We start from the raw sequence: 15,727 nt of genomic DNA on the forward strand, positions 1-15,727 counted from the left end.
CTACATGCATACATCGTGTTTAAAATACTGCAATTTGCAACTGAAACTGAATCAGTCTACATTCTGAAAAACACATTACTATGGTTTGTAAAACTCTGAAGGGTGGTAAAGAAGGGGGTTTTTTAGAACAAGTATGAAAAATTTTAATTTTAAAAATATGCAATACATATTGCCCAGTCTATTGGAACACTATTTATAATTTTCAGTGCTGGACATTAGATACATGTCACACAATAAACAACAGTCCCTGCTCATAGGATTCCATTAAGGTGTAGAAATCTGGCTAGGTCAGAGATAAACTGGCACTGCAATACATCAAAGATTACATGCACATATAAGCTTTGGAACTATTTTAGCACAATACCATTTTGACAAGATGTGTTAGATATTCAAGCCTGACTTTAAATATTATGGGTATAATCCAGCCAGACCTAAGCACTTTTAAATCTGGCTAATTTCAATGGGAAAGATGTAAGCATATGATTCATTTGTCTATTTAAATAAACTGAACCTAAAAATGCTTAGGTTTGGATGGATCCTGCCCGATATGTTCTTTTTCTTTCATAACAAGCTCTTTTAGGAGCGTTTCCCACAACTTGGAAATCAATGTACAACCAGCAATAAAAAGATTAATTATGGTTTTTCTCATGGATGAGGCTCCCTTTAAGAAACTGGAAAGCAAGGATAAATTGATTTCCAAATATAAAATCACAGATTACTGAAATGTCACTTTTGCCTTCACATGAAAGGATAGTATTTCAAAATATAATCTGACATTGCTGGGATGGTTTTTGTAGATTCTTTTCATTATAGATAGATCCCTCCCTCAATGGCAGCACTAATCAACTGCTAAATGATATCTTCTTTGTATATTGGTGTAATAATAATCTACAGTACACTCTGTAATCATTCATTCCAATATTTGTAAAATAAAGTGTTTATAAGATGCACAGAAGTGTACAAATGTATTTCTACAAAATTAACAGATTATTGGAAATAATTTTTGAAAGCAAAAACTTTAAATGAGTTGTGGGTGGGGATAAACTTTCCAGGTTTGAGATACCTAATCTTGACCACAGATAAATAGATAGATGTGCCTGAAGCTGGCAGAGTTTTTCTTCTTTTCAGCAGTGGCCAACCAGCGCCACTCTGAACCTTACAGGCAGCAGGGCATGCTTCAATAGCCATACCCTCTTCACCCCAGCATCCACCAATCAGATACACTGCGTCGAATCCTGAAAATACCATTTCATTTAGGGTTAATTTCCTTTGCTTGACTCATCTTCCATTCATTTGTCCAATTCTTTTAACAAAGACGCACTCACTTAACTCCAGTAGTCATCACCACACGTTGCGGTAATGAACCCCATGCAGAAGTAAGTCGCATGTAACTCTCAAAATGGGAGCACCCCTGTCAGTGTCAGCTGGGATTGGGAGTCAAACCGAAAACCTCCAGCTCTATGTGGTGAGTCACTTGCGGATAAAATGAGCCAGTTGGCAAAAGTAGCATATGGGGCCTTGCAACGCCATTAACATTCAGAGGCAGCATATGGGGCGAGGCTCAGTCACAAGGATGCCTCCTCAAAAGAGCACCGGACCACACAACTCGACCCACCTTCTCCCCAACCTGATACCACCCTCCCCACACACCACCGCTGCCTCCTTTCCTCTCCCCACTTTTGCACCACCCCCTCCCTTTATTGTCCCCGGCATTAGCCAGGCAGGTTGCAGGCGTGCTGATGACGTCACCGACATTCTCCTCACCTCCCCCCCTCCCACGACGGGCCTAGCAAGGTTGACGCGGGGCCTTCTCAGCCGGCGAAGGGAAGGGGCGCTTAGAGAGAGGCGGAGGGAGGGAGAGAAGGATCCGCCTAGGTTCAGCAACTCTCTACCTTCGTCGTAGTTATAGCCGCGCACGTTCCTATGCCGGGCCATGGTGAACGCGGTGGTGGAGACCTGAGGTAACGGGGAGAGACTGGGCCTCTTACACCCCTTCGAGTTGGTGCCTGTGGCGCCCCTGGGTCACCATGTTGTTGGCTTGGGCCTACCAGTGGTGCCCCGCCCTCCTCGCAGTCAGCTCTTCGCGCATGCGCTGCTCTACCCGTTTGTTTTTTTTCCCCTGCAAACGCGCATGTGCGACCCGTCAATAAGTGTTAACGGCTAGTGGCGCGCACGGCGGGCTAGAGCTAAAAGGGAAAGTTATGTATCGCCCACGTTCGGCCCGGCGCGTCCTTGTTTGTTCTAGCGTATCTGGGCTACGTCAGATGCTTGCCCGCGCGCTTTGTATACGGCAGCCAATCAGAGCCGGGCCACCCCCTGCTTAAAGCAGTGCCTTCCGTTTGGCGCTCTTACGGCCCGCGTGGGTGTGAGTTATTTACCCAGAAGTAAGTCACTCTGAGTTCAATGGGATTCACTCCCAAATAAGTGTGCAGCAGCCATCTGCTTCCGTCTTTTCCCCAAGCTAGACAGATATGCAGAGAGGCACTTTCTACATTCAGAGTCACGCACGTAGAGAATCCTGCACCCCGCACCAGAAATGACACATGTCTCACTATCATCATGGCATATTTCTTCCAGATTTAACATGACGAAACTTTAAATTTATTTGTAGAGAGGTAGTAGACCAACCAGTTTCTTAAAAACTGGTACATTAATTGCTTAGGCAAGAAGTATAAATGTCCTAAAGAAGACATAAACCAGGGTTATATGCAAAAGTGTGCTACTATCGAGGGCTAGATTGCAAGCCCCATTTCTCCCCTCACCGTTTTATTAAATGAAGACAATGACTTGGAATGTAAAAATCGTATTTCTTGCTTATGAAAACCTGGTTTTAAATGCCATTTTAATCACATGGCATTAGAGATATCACTTTCCTTCAGCATGAGTTCTCTTTCTGTAAAATTGGATTAATGAGATAATTGCTTATCTCATAACATTTTGAGGAAGAAAAGACTTTAACATTCTACAAGATAGATGTGCCAGCTAAAATATTAGAAACATGATACTGACACAAAGTTGAACAATACTTTGCTCCATTTCATTCAGTGGATCTGATAACCAAGGTAAATGCAGTGAATCATCAGTTTGTTAGTATATTATTTAAATGTTTTCGCATCCAAAGTAGGCCGTTCTAATGCACATTGCTAGAACAAATATGCTATCTTTTAAAGGCTAATCTTTGACAGATTATTCTCTATTTTATAAATCTACTTGAAAACCTATCTGATAAAAGTTTGTGCCTGCATTATGATGATTCTTTTATATCAATGTCCTTGTCACTCAGCCCTTTAAAAAATTATAGTAATACCACAATGTTGGGTGGATTTTGGAAATATGCAAGGTCTTGATAATGAGATACATTACCCACAAATTTTAAGAGAAACATTATGAACAACAACTTAAAAAAAACCCTTAAGGCACTTGAATCTAATGTCTCTTTTGCAGCATTATGTGTGTTTTTAGATATAATGTGCCTAATGACTTCTAGATATGCTTTTGTGGAAAAATAAAACAATTCCTGATGCATCATGTCACAAACGATAGCATACACATTTCCACCACATGGTGATTATTTATACCAGAAAAATGTTGTGTGAGGTATACCTTTCAGCTTTTTACAGGTCACTACCTCTCTGAGTTCTCCATCAGCAGTAATGGAAATAACAACTAACTCACACAGTTGTGAGAATAGTAAACTGATCTGTGTTGCCATTCACTTTGTGCACAGGTGCTTTTCACTGACAGTGGGCTCATTTTGTTTGTTCACCCACCCTCTGTACTTCTCCAGGGGATGGCTGTTACTGAGATCTTGGCACAGAAAGAGTTTGTAGGTAGAAACTGTGTTTTAGGAGGCTTTATTTTGGGGAAATTTATTTTAATTTTCTTTTCTTTTCACATTTATATCCCGCTCTTCTTCCAAATAGCCCAGAGCGGGATACATGGTCATGTTTGTCCTCACAACAACCCTGTGAGGTAGGTTAGGCAGAACACCAGTTTCAGTTACTACAAATGCTTGTAGAGGGTTCTGTGGTGGGGGGTGTTCTTAATGTTGTAGAGAGTTTCTATAGCAGGAAGTGAATAAATTACGCAGTTTGTTTTATGGAGATCTGCAATGACACTGAACTTGTGTTTTGAGTTTATATTGTTTGGATTAGTGCAAGCTGTAAGTATCAAATGCCAACTAGTACAACCTCTCCCACCATGCCATGCCTCTTCTCTGCCCCTTTGTGGTCTGCAAGGAAGAGACTAGGAACTTTGCTCAGTAGAAGGCCATTAGGCCATGCTGCCAAATAATCTCTGTGATTGTGTCCACGCTGGACCAGATTATGATATATTGAGGCATTAAGCTTTGTCAAACTTAAAAGGCCCCATAGCACTGCAAAACAGGTTGGAAGTCCTGCCCTGGTGCATCACTAACCCCCCATCCCCACCCCTCAACGTGCTGTTCACAGTTAAACTAGTAGTCATCTGAAGAGGTGAACACTGCCATAAGTGCAATGGCAGGGGTTGATCTAAACCAGGCCCAAAATTTCAATATAACTGGGAGCTATTTCTGCACAGATTTATAAACCCAATATAACAATTGTGTAGCCATAGAAGTATATTTTTATTTTATCAGAACGATGTTTTTTAGTCTCTCCCCCCCACACACACTTTATTCTGTATTTTCCAACCAGTTATGCAAAACTTGAAATTTGGTCAATTTTTGGTATTCAAGTACCCCTCATAATGTGAGGTCCTAAGCTGTAGCTTGCTTAGCTTGTGCCTAAATCTAGCACTGTGTCCACTGGCACACAGTTTTGAGGGGAAAGGGTAGCTGAACTGTGCCAGCCACCCTCACAGGGTCCATCAGCTACTTCCATGATTCCCAGCATCGGAATCAGAGAGATCACTGCTGGTTCTCTACAAGTGCTACGTAAACCTCTCTGAGAACCTTTTTGTTGAAGAATATTTTATTATTATTATTGCCAGTTTACACCAGCCTTTCTTTACACAGTCATATCCACAAGATGTACACAACTATACAGAGGAATTTGGCAGTGTTGACCACCCCTGAATCAGCAACCCAGACATTCCATTATAGTAGGGTTGGACTAAAGATATAAAGCTTGTGAAGCATTTTGCACACTAAGGTATCTATACAAAAGCTAAGCAATAATAGGCATATATTAATAATTGCTTAACTAAATAGATTTATTTAATAAGCCATAAGGATTCTAATTTACATTTTCTGGGTTTGCACAAGAAAATAGTTTCATTCAAAATAATATTAAAACATTACTTTGTACTGAAAATACTTTTCAACATGTTTTAAATACTTCAGGACAGTTCAGGGCTATTACAATAATTCAGTTAACTTTTCTGCAAACCATTTATTCAGAATATCACCACACCGCTTTTCAACAAAACATCTCAAAGCCATTTACATAATAAAACTGGGCAACAGTTAAAATATCTTTAAAATGTCTTAGTTCTACAGCTATCGTAGAGTTTAATCTGCACACCTCCTTGGACAAGGATGTTCCCAGAATATTGTAGGCTTTATTAGGCAGATGGTATCAGCGACTTCTCCTAGCCCTTCATTCTTATTCATATACACCCAAGTCAAAGTTGCAAGTATTGTATCAGTGACACATAAAGGCTGTTCTCACAAGCAATCCAATCCAGGCTAGGGCAGCCAGCCTGGGTTGGGCTTCTCCTATGGAGTCCAATCCCAGCACTGCCCTTGTAGGTAGCCCAATTTTTATCCGGAGGCTGGGCATCCCTGCCGCCATGCTGCTCACCACAGCAGCACTCGTCTGCGAGCAAGCAGGGCTTTGGTGCAGATTGTGAGGGGGAAGGCAGGAGCAATTGCCTCCCTCCAACCCTCTCCGGCTCTGACAGAATAGGTTGTGTGCACAACCTCATCATCTCCATGTCTAAGTTGGCCACTCAAGAAGAAACAATAGATCAGTTTTTGGTTACATTTAAGTCAGTGTTTCTCAACCACCGGTCCCTGGACCGCTGCCGGTCCCCGAAGGGTTGAGTGCCGGTCCCTGACTGGGAGTCAAACCCCCCCCCCCAACTGAAATCAAGGCACTCACTTCCTCAATTTTGCACATGGCACGGAAGAGGAAGAGTATCACGGAGGCATGGGACCCTTCTTGTGCCTTGCCTCCACTTGCTGCTGAGATCTTCCTACAGCTATCTTATTCCCTATCTTTACAGCTTCAAACTGTATGCGATGCGGGGGCATGGAGGAAAAAGTATGGCAGTGGGCGCCACTTGAAGGGCTGCTGGTTCTTGCATGCTCATTGTTTGCAGCCAAAGATTGGTTGATTGAAACCCAGCTGCCTGTTGTGGTCGAGGCGCCTTGAGAGGGAACGCTGTTTCCCTCTTGCATCAGTGGGGCTTGCTTGTATGTTGTTTTCATTGGCCCCATGTAGCTTTTGAATTTTTCTAATGGCCCAACATCCCCTCTCCATTGAGTAATCACAAGCACCTCCACTGCAGACATACTGGAGACAAATTTGTTCACCCAGGCTTTTAGATTCAGGGGTTCTCAACCTTGGGTACCCAGACGTTGGTGGACTTCTACTCCCATAATCCCCAGCCATAATGGCCAAATGCCATTGTTGTTGGGGGTTATGGGAGTTTAACTGAGGGACCCAAGTTTAAGAACCCCTAATATTCCATGTTTGCAAAAGATTCCAAATTTAATTATTTCAATGCTTATATTATTTTCATTCTAAACTGCCCAGAGATGCAAGTTTTGGGCAGTATAGAAGTCTGATAGATAGATAGACAGACAGACTTGAAACCCCTTTACTAACTGCTGGTCCGGGAAACTGCGCATGAAGAATGTAGCGGTCCTTGAAACTCTGCACGAAGAATTTAGCGGTCCTTGACTCCAAAAAGTTTGAGAAACACTGATTTAAGTGATGCATCTTGACCATAACCTAAGCAAATATATAGCATTAAGTTGTCAATTATAGATAAGCAAAATAAAATAATAACACTGTGAGCAATGCAGATTCATACAAGTAGAAAGGACTTTTGAGAGAGGGTAGAGACACAAAAATCTCTGCTACCCCCTTCACCTCTGCACTTGGGCCACTGCCGAAAGAAGCCTTCAGTGCAGGGATCCTGAAGGATTCTTGTGGATCTGCAGTCCTCTGTCTGGCAATGGAGGGCTGAACATCATGGAACTCACTGGGACTTAACTTGTGTATTGATATATTTAATAATTATATTGTTTGTATTTCTGCTGGTCAAGGACCAAAATAAAGATTTGACTTAGGAACATAAAAACATAGGAAGCTGCCATATACTGAGTCAGACCATTGGTCTATCTAGCTCAGTATTGTCTTCATAGACTGGCAGCGGCTTCTCCAAGGTGACTTGAAATATTTAGGATCGAGCTGTTGGCCACTTAACATTTTCTCATACAATTTAAGATTCAGCAGAAGTTGACAGGGTTAAGCACTTGTAAATGCTATTTAAGCATTATCTCTTTAAGTCAGCAACATTGGGGGGAAAGTTACACTACTGTTAGTGAATGGATGGAAGTGTTACTTCAGTGTAACACATTTTCTACACATGAGAATGCTTAAACTGACAGTCTGTTCAAGGAATATTCATATGTGATTATTTATAGTCTCTCACTGAATGTGCCTCTCGCACACTTAATTCTGTGAACAAAGATTGCTAGGGTTAGAAAAGTGTGCTTGAAAGCCTTGTCACATGGCAAGTAGTACCTGCTGAGAGGGGAAAGGAACAACAGCTTGTACCCTGCTAGGAATAAGGAGCGATAGTTATGGCTGTGAGTTTTTTTCACAGCAAACCCATGGTTCTTTTCATGACAGAAAATTTGCATACTTTATAGCACAGTGTGCAAAACAAGAGACAGTTCATACTTGGGTACACAGCTGAATGTATTTAATTGATTCCCACTTGGCTTATGGGAGGGTTGCCAAGCAGGCAAAATGAGGGTACAGCTAGTGGTTTTCACTTCCAGGTTAAGATTGAGAATGAACACAGAAATGGTGAATCTCAAGACAAAATTCTGTTGGTGTATTCCCTTAACAAAATGTTAACCAATATATGAATCAATTACAGATTGCTTTCAGATTAAAAACATAGCCAGCTCTGTTTAGAGATCTCCCACTTCCATTATTGGATATACTTCTATACTCCCGCAAGCTTCTTCTCTCTTTCTGCTATCTAAATTTAGATGTCAACTCCCCAAAGCAAGGACCTTATTTTGCTTATGTTAAAATCCATATATGCTGGTGGCACTAAATAAATGTCTGTTACCTGTTCTCCTCCAAAGAAAAGATCCACAACCAGCTATATAAGGATTGCTTTTAAGATTACAAATCCCTTGCATTGTTAATGATCCCCTTAGGTTGTATGAAAATTCATGATCTTTAATTAGCAGCAGTCACAGAGAACTGCCTGCCAGTTCACTCTCTTGTATCCATTTCACAGTCTCTTCAAGATGCAAGGGGACAAAATGTGGATCATTAGTGGTGGAGACAGTAAATTATGGTCATTTGCTGGAATATCATATTGTCATGTTTCCTTAATTTTCTAGACCCTACAATGAACCTTCTCCAAAAGCACAATGTCACTGTTGATAGATCCTGCATGAAGACACACACAAGATGTTTTGCACCCCCAACCACAAAGAAGACAAGACACATTCAAATGGAGTAACCATACAAGGTGTAGAAGATAATACGGCCAGCAGATGCTGAAAGGACACGTGTAGAAAAGGAAGCAAATATTGATCGCACAGGATATCAGTCCAACACCTATTTTACCCCAATGTCACTACATCTTTTTTTTTCATTTTCTGCATAGAGCAAATTAAAACTTTTGAAGGACAGAAATAATAAGACACAGCATTCACATAATGCGTTTCAAGTGTTTAAAGTGCTATATATAGTTTGGTTGCCACCCAGACTAACACTGCGCTGGTGCAACAATGCCTGACATCCAGCCTAATGGTGTAGTGTTGTACAAATGGGAGAAAGACAATATTTGACAATCTCCCCTTTCCTCTGAAGCCACCGTGCCTCCTGAAAATACATCTCCGAGGTCGCACAGTCCTCAGAGTGAAGCACAGTGGGCTTCAGAAAGAAGAAGAAATCAGCAAAAATCACCCCTTCCTCCTCTCTTTGTGCAACAGCACAGGAAGTCAGGGAGCTGGATGTCAGCCCTGTTGCACCAGCACAGGGCTAGTCTGAATGGCAGCCATTCTCTCAATATACCGTACAACAGCCTTGAAGGTAGGTCAATATTGTTACCTTCATTTGGGGAGAAGTGGCTTGCCTGAGGACTTATCTTAAATTAATGGCTGATGTGAGATTTGAAATGGGGACTACGGTTGCTTAGGGTGTTCATTATAGAATGCATATCTACTTGGATATTCATTTGGATTTGTACGTTACATACCAGTGACTGCTTACACTTTATTAACAGTACGTAACTCTGAAAAAATAAGTAAGTTTATGTGTTTTAATTGTTTGCACCAGGTAACAAGAAGGAAAAACAGGAACAGTTGGTGCCCTGAATGGATGTAATAATCCAGGGATTCCCCAAATGCCCAACTCCCATCATCCACAGCCCCAATGGCCAAACTCCTATCACCCCCAGCCACAACTGGGCACCTCTGTAATAATAAATAAGAATCAGAGGAGGAGCCCAGGCTTTCCAGTTTGAGATTTGTTAGATAAGGCAGATGACAGGAAAGAAATATGGTGATGGTTACAAGCTCATTATTATTATTTATTCGATTTCTATACCGCCCTTCCAAAAATAGCTCAGAGCGGTTTACACAGAGAAATAATAAATAAATAAGATGGATCTCTGTCCCCAAAGGGCTCACTATCTAAAAGAAAGATAAGATAGACACCAGCAACAGTCACTGGGGGTACTGTGCTGGGGGTGGATAGCGCCAGTTACTCTCCCCCTGCTAAATAAAGAGAATCACCACGTTAAAAGGTGCTTTTTTGCCAAGTTAGCAGGGGATTTTTTTTTTAAGCAATTTATTATTCCTTTCTACTAATAAAAGAAAACCGTCAATTCCCCTGAAAGATCAGGTATGTAGCTTAGTCATGCTCCTGAATCCAAAACTCTCTGGTTTCTCAAGTTGAGGCAGTGTCCACGAGCACTTTTTATTAGTTTTGGCTGATATGTCAGCTATGCCCATTTCTGGAGGTAAATGACCTTAAAATAGTGGTGCATGTGCTGGTAACCTCCAGGTTTGACTACTGAAATGCACTCTATGTGTGGCTGCCTTTGTATATAAATACAATACAAGTCCTTGCAGCACAAAAAAGTGCCAGGGAGAAGTAAAACCTTTCTCCCTGATAGTTCCATGATGAAATTGGTTGGTAGGTTGGTCTTGTGCTACTTTTAGCATTCAGTCATGAGATTCCTGCAACTGCAGTCCAAAGAGGTATTATTGTAGGTGAATAGTTACCGCATGTTTTTTCTGCATATTCAACTCAGCATGTGAGTAAAAGGAGGTGAACACCTGGACAAGTGATAAATCTAGGAGCAGATGTGCCAATACTCATTAAGGGAGAAGGGGAAAAGCTTATTTCTAGGAATTGGGTATTGTATCATATAAGCCTCTTCTGAACATGAGATGTAAACTTAGTCCTAATGAGAGCCTAGACACAAGGAGGGTACAATTTACATGGAATTATTTTAGACATTTGTTTTTACTGTTCTATATGAAATGCTTATCCTGGGAGAAAAATCAATAAGGTTATGAAGTTGGTAGAAGATTTGAAAGAAGCTTATCCCAACCCCATAGGCATGTAGTAGAATTTGGGGCACACCCAAAAATTGCATTAAAAGAAAAGTGTGTTTTGCAGTATCTTCTGATAATGAATAAAATATCTTCTGCAAAAAGGGCTGAAGCAGACCTTCAACCCAAAGCATTTTTGTTTTGTTTGTATTGCTATCATGTCTTGTGCATAAGCTCACCCAGCATCATCTCACCATCCGTGCCAACGCTTTTCTTATGAGTCAGCAGAGAATCGAAAGTCTGTTTTAAAAAAAGAGAACACATTTCTAGGCCACATTTTTCTACAAATGCAGGAAATATATGCGAAGGCCAGTTTCCCAGGCTCAGCTATTCTCTAATCAAAACCTATATCCTCGGTGGTCACTTTTGCACTTGTCTAGCTATTGGAGGTGGTGGGGATTGCCCCTGATAGACAGAAACTTCATTACTCCTCTAACGTCTAACAGCTGTGATGATGGGATTGTTCTTGAAGGCCCTCTAATCATCACCTATTTTTAAATAAAATAACCACAAGACTACTAAAACATGGCTTACAGGTGTCCAACCAGTCAAAATTGCAGGAGCTGTGAGAGTAGAAAAGTACTTTAGTCCTAGATGTACCGTCAACAGATGATTTGAGCTAGTTTCCTGCCCTCCTTCCCCTTCCCCCATAGATAATTTAGCCTAACTATATTGAAAGACATGATGATTTAACAAGCATGGTGATGCTGTGAACTTAACTGTTTGTTTGCTTGGAAGGAGCTGCTTTAAACAACATTTTGGTTGACTTGAATAGGAGAGGTTTCCAGTAGATCAGGCCTGCTCAACTTTGGCCCCCCAGCTGGTTTTGGACTACAACTCCCATAATTCCCAGCCACAGTAGACAATAGCCAGGGATTATGGGAGTTGTAAGCCAACATCTGCAGGATGGAGAAAGTTGAATAGCCCTGCAATAGACTGTGGCCTTGAGAAGGAACCTGAGAAGTTTTACAATGTCTGCAAATCAGAGGTTTAAATGATGAACATTCAGAAGTATCTACATTTAACAGTAACAAAACAACAACTCTTATACCTGCACTATGCCAGCAGCCTCTAACATCAGCATAATGGTTGAATAATGTAGACGTCAAAAGAAAAATGATGTATTTGCAACTTTGTCCTTCCATCCCCTTTGCAGGAGTGTATTTATCTCTGGAGTGTGAGGCAGGTGCTTCTCATAGTTCTGAAAAGACAAGTATTGCCAACATTTTCTTCCTAAGTTTCTTTTATAATTTGTGGTTGTTTATAATCTGTACAAAGTGCTCCCTTTTTATGCAATATGTATTTCATTATCGTTTCCATTACTAATGCAAATGATTTAACTCTCCCCTGCCCATTCTGAATTAACTCAGAAATGATTTGAGTTCTTCTCCAAAAACATCAGGAATAATTTCTATCATTTTCTGCGTCAATCTGCCCCTCCAAGTTGGCCGGAAGACCAATGCAGACCATGCTGTTATCCTCTTGAGGACTCCTGTAGGTCTCAGAAGGGTGCTGGCAACACTATCTCAGCATTGCAAGAGTGACCAATTGGAAATAAATTATCAAAAACACAAGGTCATGGCCTTCGCTAGAAGACCAAAGATCCACTGTTGGAATAGTGATAGGCACAGAATTGAGCAGGTTGCCTGCTTTACGTACCTGGGGGTGGTCCTTCATGCCTCTGGCTCAAGAAGGGTCCACTGTGAACACGTTGCCCTAGCAGCACAGAGGAGCTCCTCTGCAATCATGAAGTTCCTGTGTACTAGAGTGGCCATTACGTACCTGCAGAGCTCAAACTATATGAAGCCAAGTCATTGGCACAATTACTATATGGCACCCACCCAGGATCTCCATCCAATCTTGCCATACTGGAACGTGTTCGATCTAAATTCCTGAGAGGGACCTTACAAGTGCCTTGCTGTGTCTCCAATGCCACTCTACAGCTGGAAACTGGCATGATAAAAGTGGAGGCGAAGGTTTGGATGACAGTTCTCAACCACTGGCTCAAACTAGCCCTTTGCCCACGGGGCCTGGTCCTGCTAATCTTGCAAAACAGCTTTCAGTCCTCATGGAAATAGGCAGTCTCCAACAAAGTGGCACAGCTGGGCTTCTCTCCGTCCATTTTGCTTACAATGGGCTGGAACAAGGCAAAAACAGCCATCAAACAGAGGATTCTGGACACAGAACGCCTGGCAGATTTAAGTAAGGTGACAGGCTTTCTGGCCCTGGACATTTGTAGGTTTACTGTCTCCCTCTCTGCATATCTGACACAATTGGAATTAGCAAGCCACAGAAGGGTGTTCATCCTTGCCCGTTGTCATGCCCTTCCCTCTGCCATTCTGGAAGGCAAATATAAGAAAATCCCATTCATGGAAGGGCTCTGTCCTTGTGACTTTGGGGAGATGGAAACTATAGACCATGTGCTCCTGTCGTGTCCCTTTTATAAAGCCAGTCGGGACAGGCTCATATCTCCCCTGCTTCTTAAATACCCCGGCCGCTCTAGTCAAGTCTACACCAAGATGCTGCTCTCAGATGACAATCGGTCCTTCATGTACAAAGTTGCCAGGTTCTGTGGGGAAGTGTGCAAGATCCGCAGGGTCCTGACCGCCAGCTAATATCTGGCAGCAGATGTTTGACCTTTGACTGAGCATATCATTTGCTTGACTGTATAATAATTTTAATTTGCCTTTTACTTCACTGCTTTTATATTGCTTTTTATGTAACTTGTGTTTATTATTTTAACCATTTTATACTTTTAGTTGCCCTACTTTTAAGGATTCATTTACTCTGTTAATTTTCCTACAGGTTTTAGGCTTAGCTGGTAGCATTTTACTTCACTAATTCCATAGTTTTTAGAGTTGCATTTTACTGTTATAATCGTACTTAGCTTTTAGAGTTATATTTCATTTAGCATGTGTTTTATTATATTGTATCTATACCTTATCCACTGATGGTCTTTGACTGTAATAAAGATGATTGATTGAGCCAATCTGTGGACTGGAAAATTATCCAGCCCTCCCTATCGGCTCCTTCAATACAGCCCTGCTCTTTCCTTAGCAGTAGCACTGGTAGCAACAGTGGTACACAGAGAGTGAAAATATGTGTGTGTGTGTGTGTGTGTGTGTGTTCCTTTCTGCTCCCCTCCATCATTCTCATTAGCATGTCAAAAGGAAAGGTGTCATAGCAATTTGGACTTGAAGTCCAATCCATTTGGACAGCAAAAGCCACTCGGAAGATTCCAGATCCTACAGGCAACTAAGCCTTTCATTCTGGTGCACTGATAAGGGTCACAGAGTGAAGAGCAAAACCCCACTCCCTGCATACCACCGCTGCTGCTGCTGCTATCCTTGTCTGATGGTCTGTGGAGGGTGACAGTGGGGAGAAAAGAACAGAAAATACCTCCCTTTTCCTCATGCCTTGCTGGTGCTGTTCCCATTGCCACTAAGCTAGTAAATAAAGGGCAGGAAGGATCATGTTTTGGGGGTAAGAGAAGATAGATGCCAGAGAACTTCAACCTTGGAGAAGAATTTTGGGAGCTTTAGATTTTCTCCTCTCATTTGGATTGGGCTTTATGAGTTGTCAAAGTTCTTCTCTGAAAGCAAGCTTGGAAAAGCTTGCTCTTGCCTCTCGTCGTTAAATACCCAATTGTGTGCTCTAACTTCTCCACAAATGAAGCTAATATGGTATAGTCCTATGCCATGTGCCCCCTAATATCCAAGGTATCTATTACCTCTCTGGGTTTTATATGATAATGATTTATATACTGCTTCTCATCAAAAGGTTCTCAAAGCAGTTTATGGGGGTGGGCGGGTGGTTCTCTCTCCCCAAAGGGCTCACACTAAAAATTAACCCAAAGCAGCCACTGGATGCTATGCTAGGCTGAATAGAAACAGTGTCTCTCCCCCACGTGATATAAGGAAGGCCCCTACCCCAGCTGTTTTTGGACTACAACTCCTATAATCCCCAGCCACAGTAGCCAATAGCCAGGGGTTATGGGAGTTGTAGGCCAACATCTGCAGAAGAGCTGAAGTTGAGCAGCCCTGATATAAGAGAACCACCACTTTGAAAGGTGCTTCTTTGCTCACTTAGCAGGGGATATATACTGCTATGGGTCTGCCCTGATTAGTTGCAGTTGTTCAATTGTATGCTCCATCATGCAGATGGAACAGGAGGAGCTATGGATACACTGCAATGATTTGTTGCAGGTGTCCCGCACCCACCCACCCACCCACCCCGGTCTGCCCAATAACAAACTTGATGGTCCTGTGCCTATGAGCTGGGCAATGAATGGTAGCGATGTGCATCGAACTGGTGACTGCCGGTTCGAGGGGGGTAGCTTTAAAGACTGGGGAGGGTGCTCTTTCCCCCTCCACGTTTCCTTTGCCGGTGCTGTGCTTTAAAACGATGCTGTGGGGAGGCAGTGCACCTCCTTGCTGCCCCAGTGCGTGGCAGACCGGAAGTGCCCAGTGCAAGCAAGCGCAACGTGCACACACGCACCAGGCACTTCTGTTCTGCCAGGCACCAGGGTGGCAACGAGGTATGCTGCCTCGCCACAGGACCGTTTTAAAGCACAGCACCAGTGACGGAAACATGAGCAGGGGTAAGAGCATCCTCTCTAGTCCTTAAAGCTATCCCTCCCACCTCAGAACCACTGGACTTTCGAACTGGATCGGAGGTCTGTAAAAGGGCCTCCAAACTGGTTCGTGCACATCCCTAATGAAGGGACCACCAACGATCAAGGCAGTGGCTTCAGGGGATTCTTCCAGTATAAGGAAAAATATGTCTTTGTACAGGAGAATAAAATAATGTCCCAGTAAGCACTGAGCATATTCATTGTACTCCAAGAGCCACGGAATATTAATGCCAGCTGAATACCAATTGGACAAAGAAAAGGAAAATCGAGCAGGGGGAGCAGGGTTTGGCCTG

At 42.4% G+C, this 15,727-nt stretch overlaps 1 protein-coding gene and 1 long non-coding RNA gene across 3 annotated transcripts in view; one reads left to right on the plus strand and one right to left on the minus strand.

Annotated features, from left to right (window-relative positions):
- HBS1L (HBS1 like translational GTPase) overlaps window positions 1–2,240 on the minus strand; it is a 73,727-nt gene extending 71,487 nt beyond the window's left edge. Inside the window, exon 1 of one of the 2 annotated variants that reach the window (XM_053288309.1) lies at window positions 1,893–2,240. In XM_053288309.1, coding sequence (XP_053144284.1) covers window positions 1,893–1,935 — 43 coding nt within the window. In that variant the 5' untranslated portion in view covers window positions 1,936–2,240. The remainder of the gene's footprint in view (window positions 1–1,892) is intronic. The other variant, XM_053288291.1, reaches the window with a different exon arrangement.
- On the plus strand, window positions 1,773–13,790 carry LOC128341783 (uncharacterized). Its single transcript, XR_008314569.1, has 2 exons — window positions 1,773–1,961; window positions 8,576–13,790. It is a non-coding gene; the product is annotated as an uncharacterized LOC128341783 (long non-coding RNA).
- Window positions 13,791–15,727: the final 1,937 nt, after the last annotated feature.

This window comes from Hemicordylus capensis, chromosome 1 (genome assembly GCF_027244095.1).
Source record: "Hemicordylus capensis ecotype Gifberg chromosome 1, rHemCap1.1.pri, whole genome shotgun sequence".
NCBI classification, from domain to species: domain Eukaryota; kingdom Metazoa; phylum Chordata; class Lepidosauria; order Squamata; family Cordylidae; genus Hemicordylus; species Hemicordylus capensis.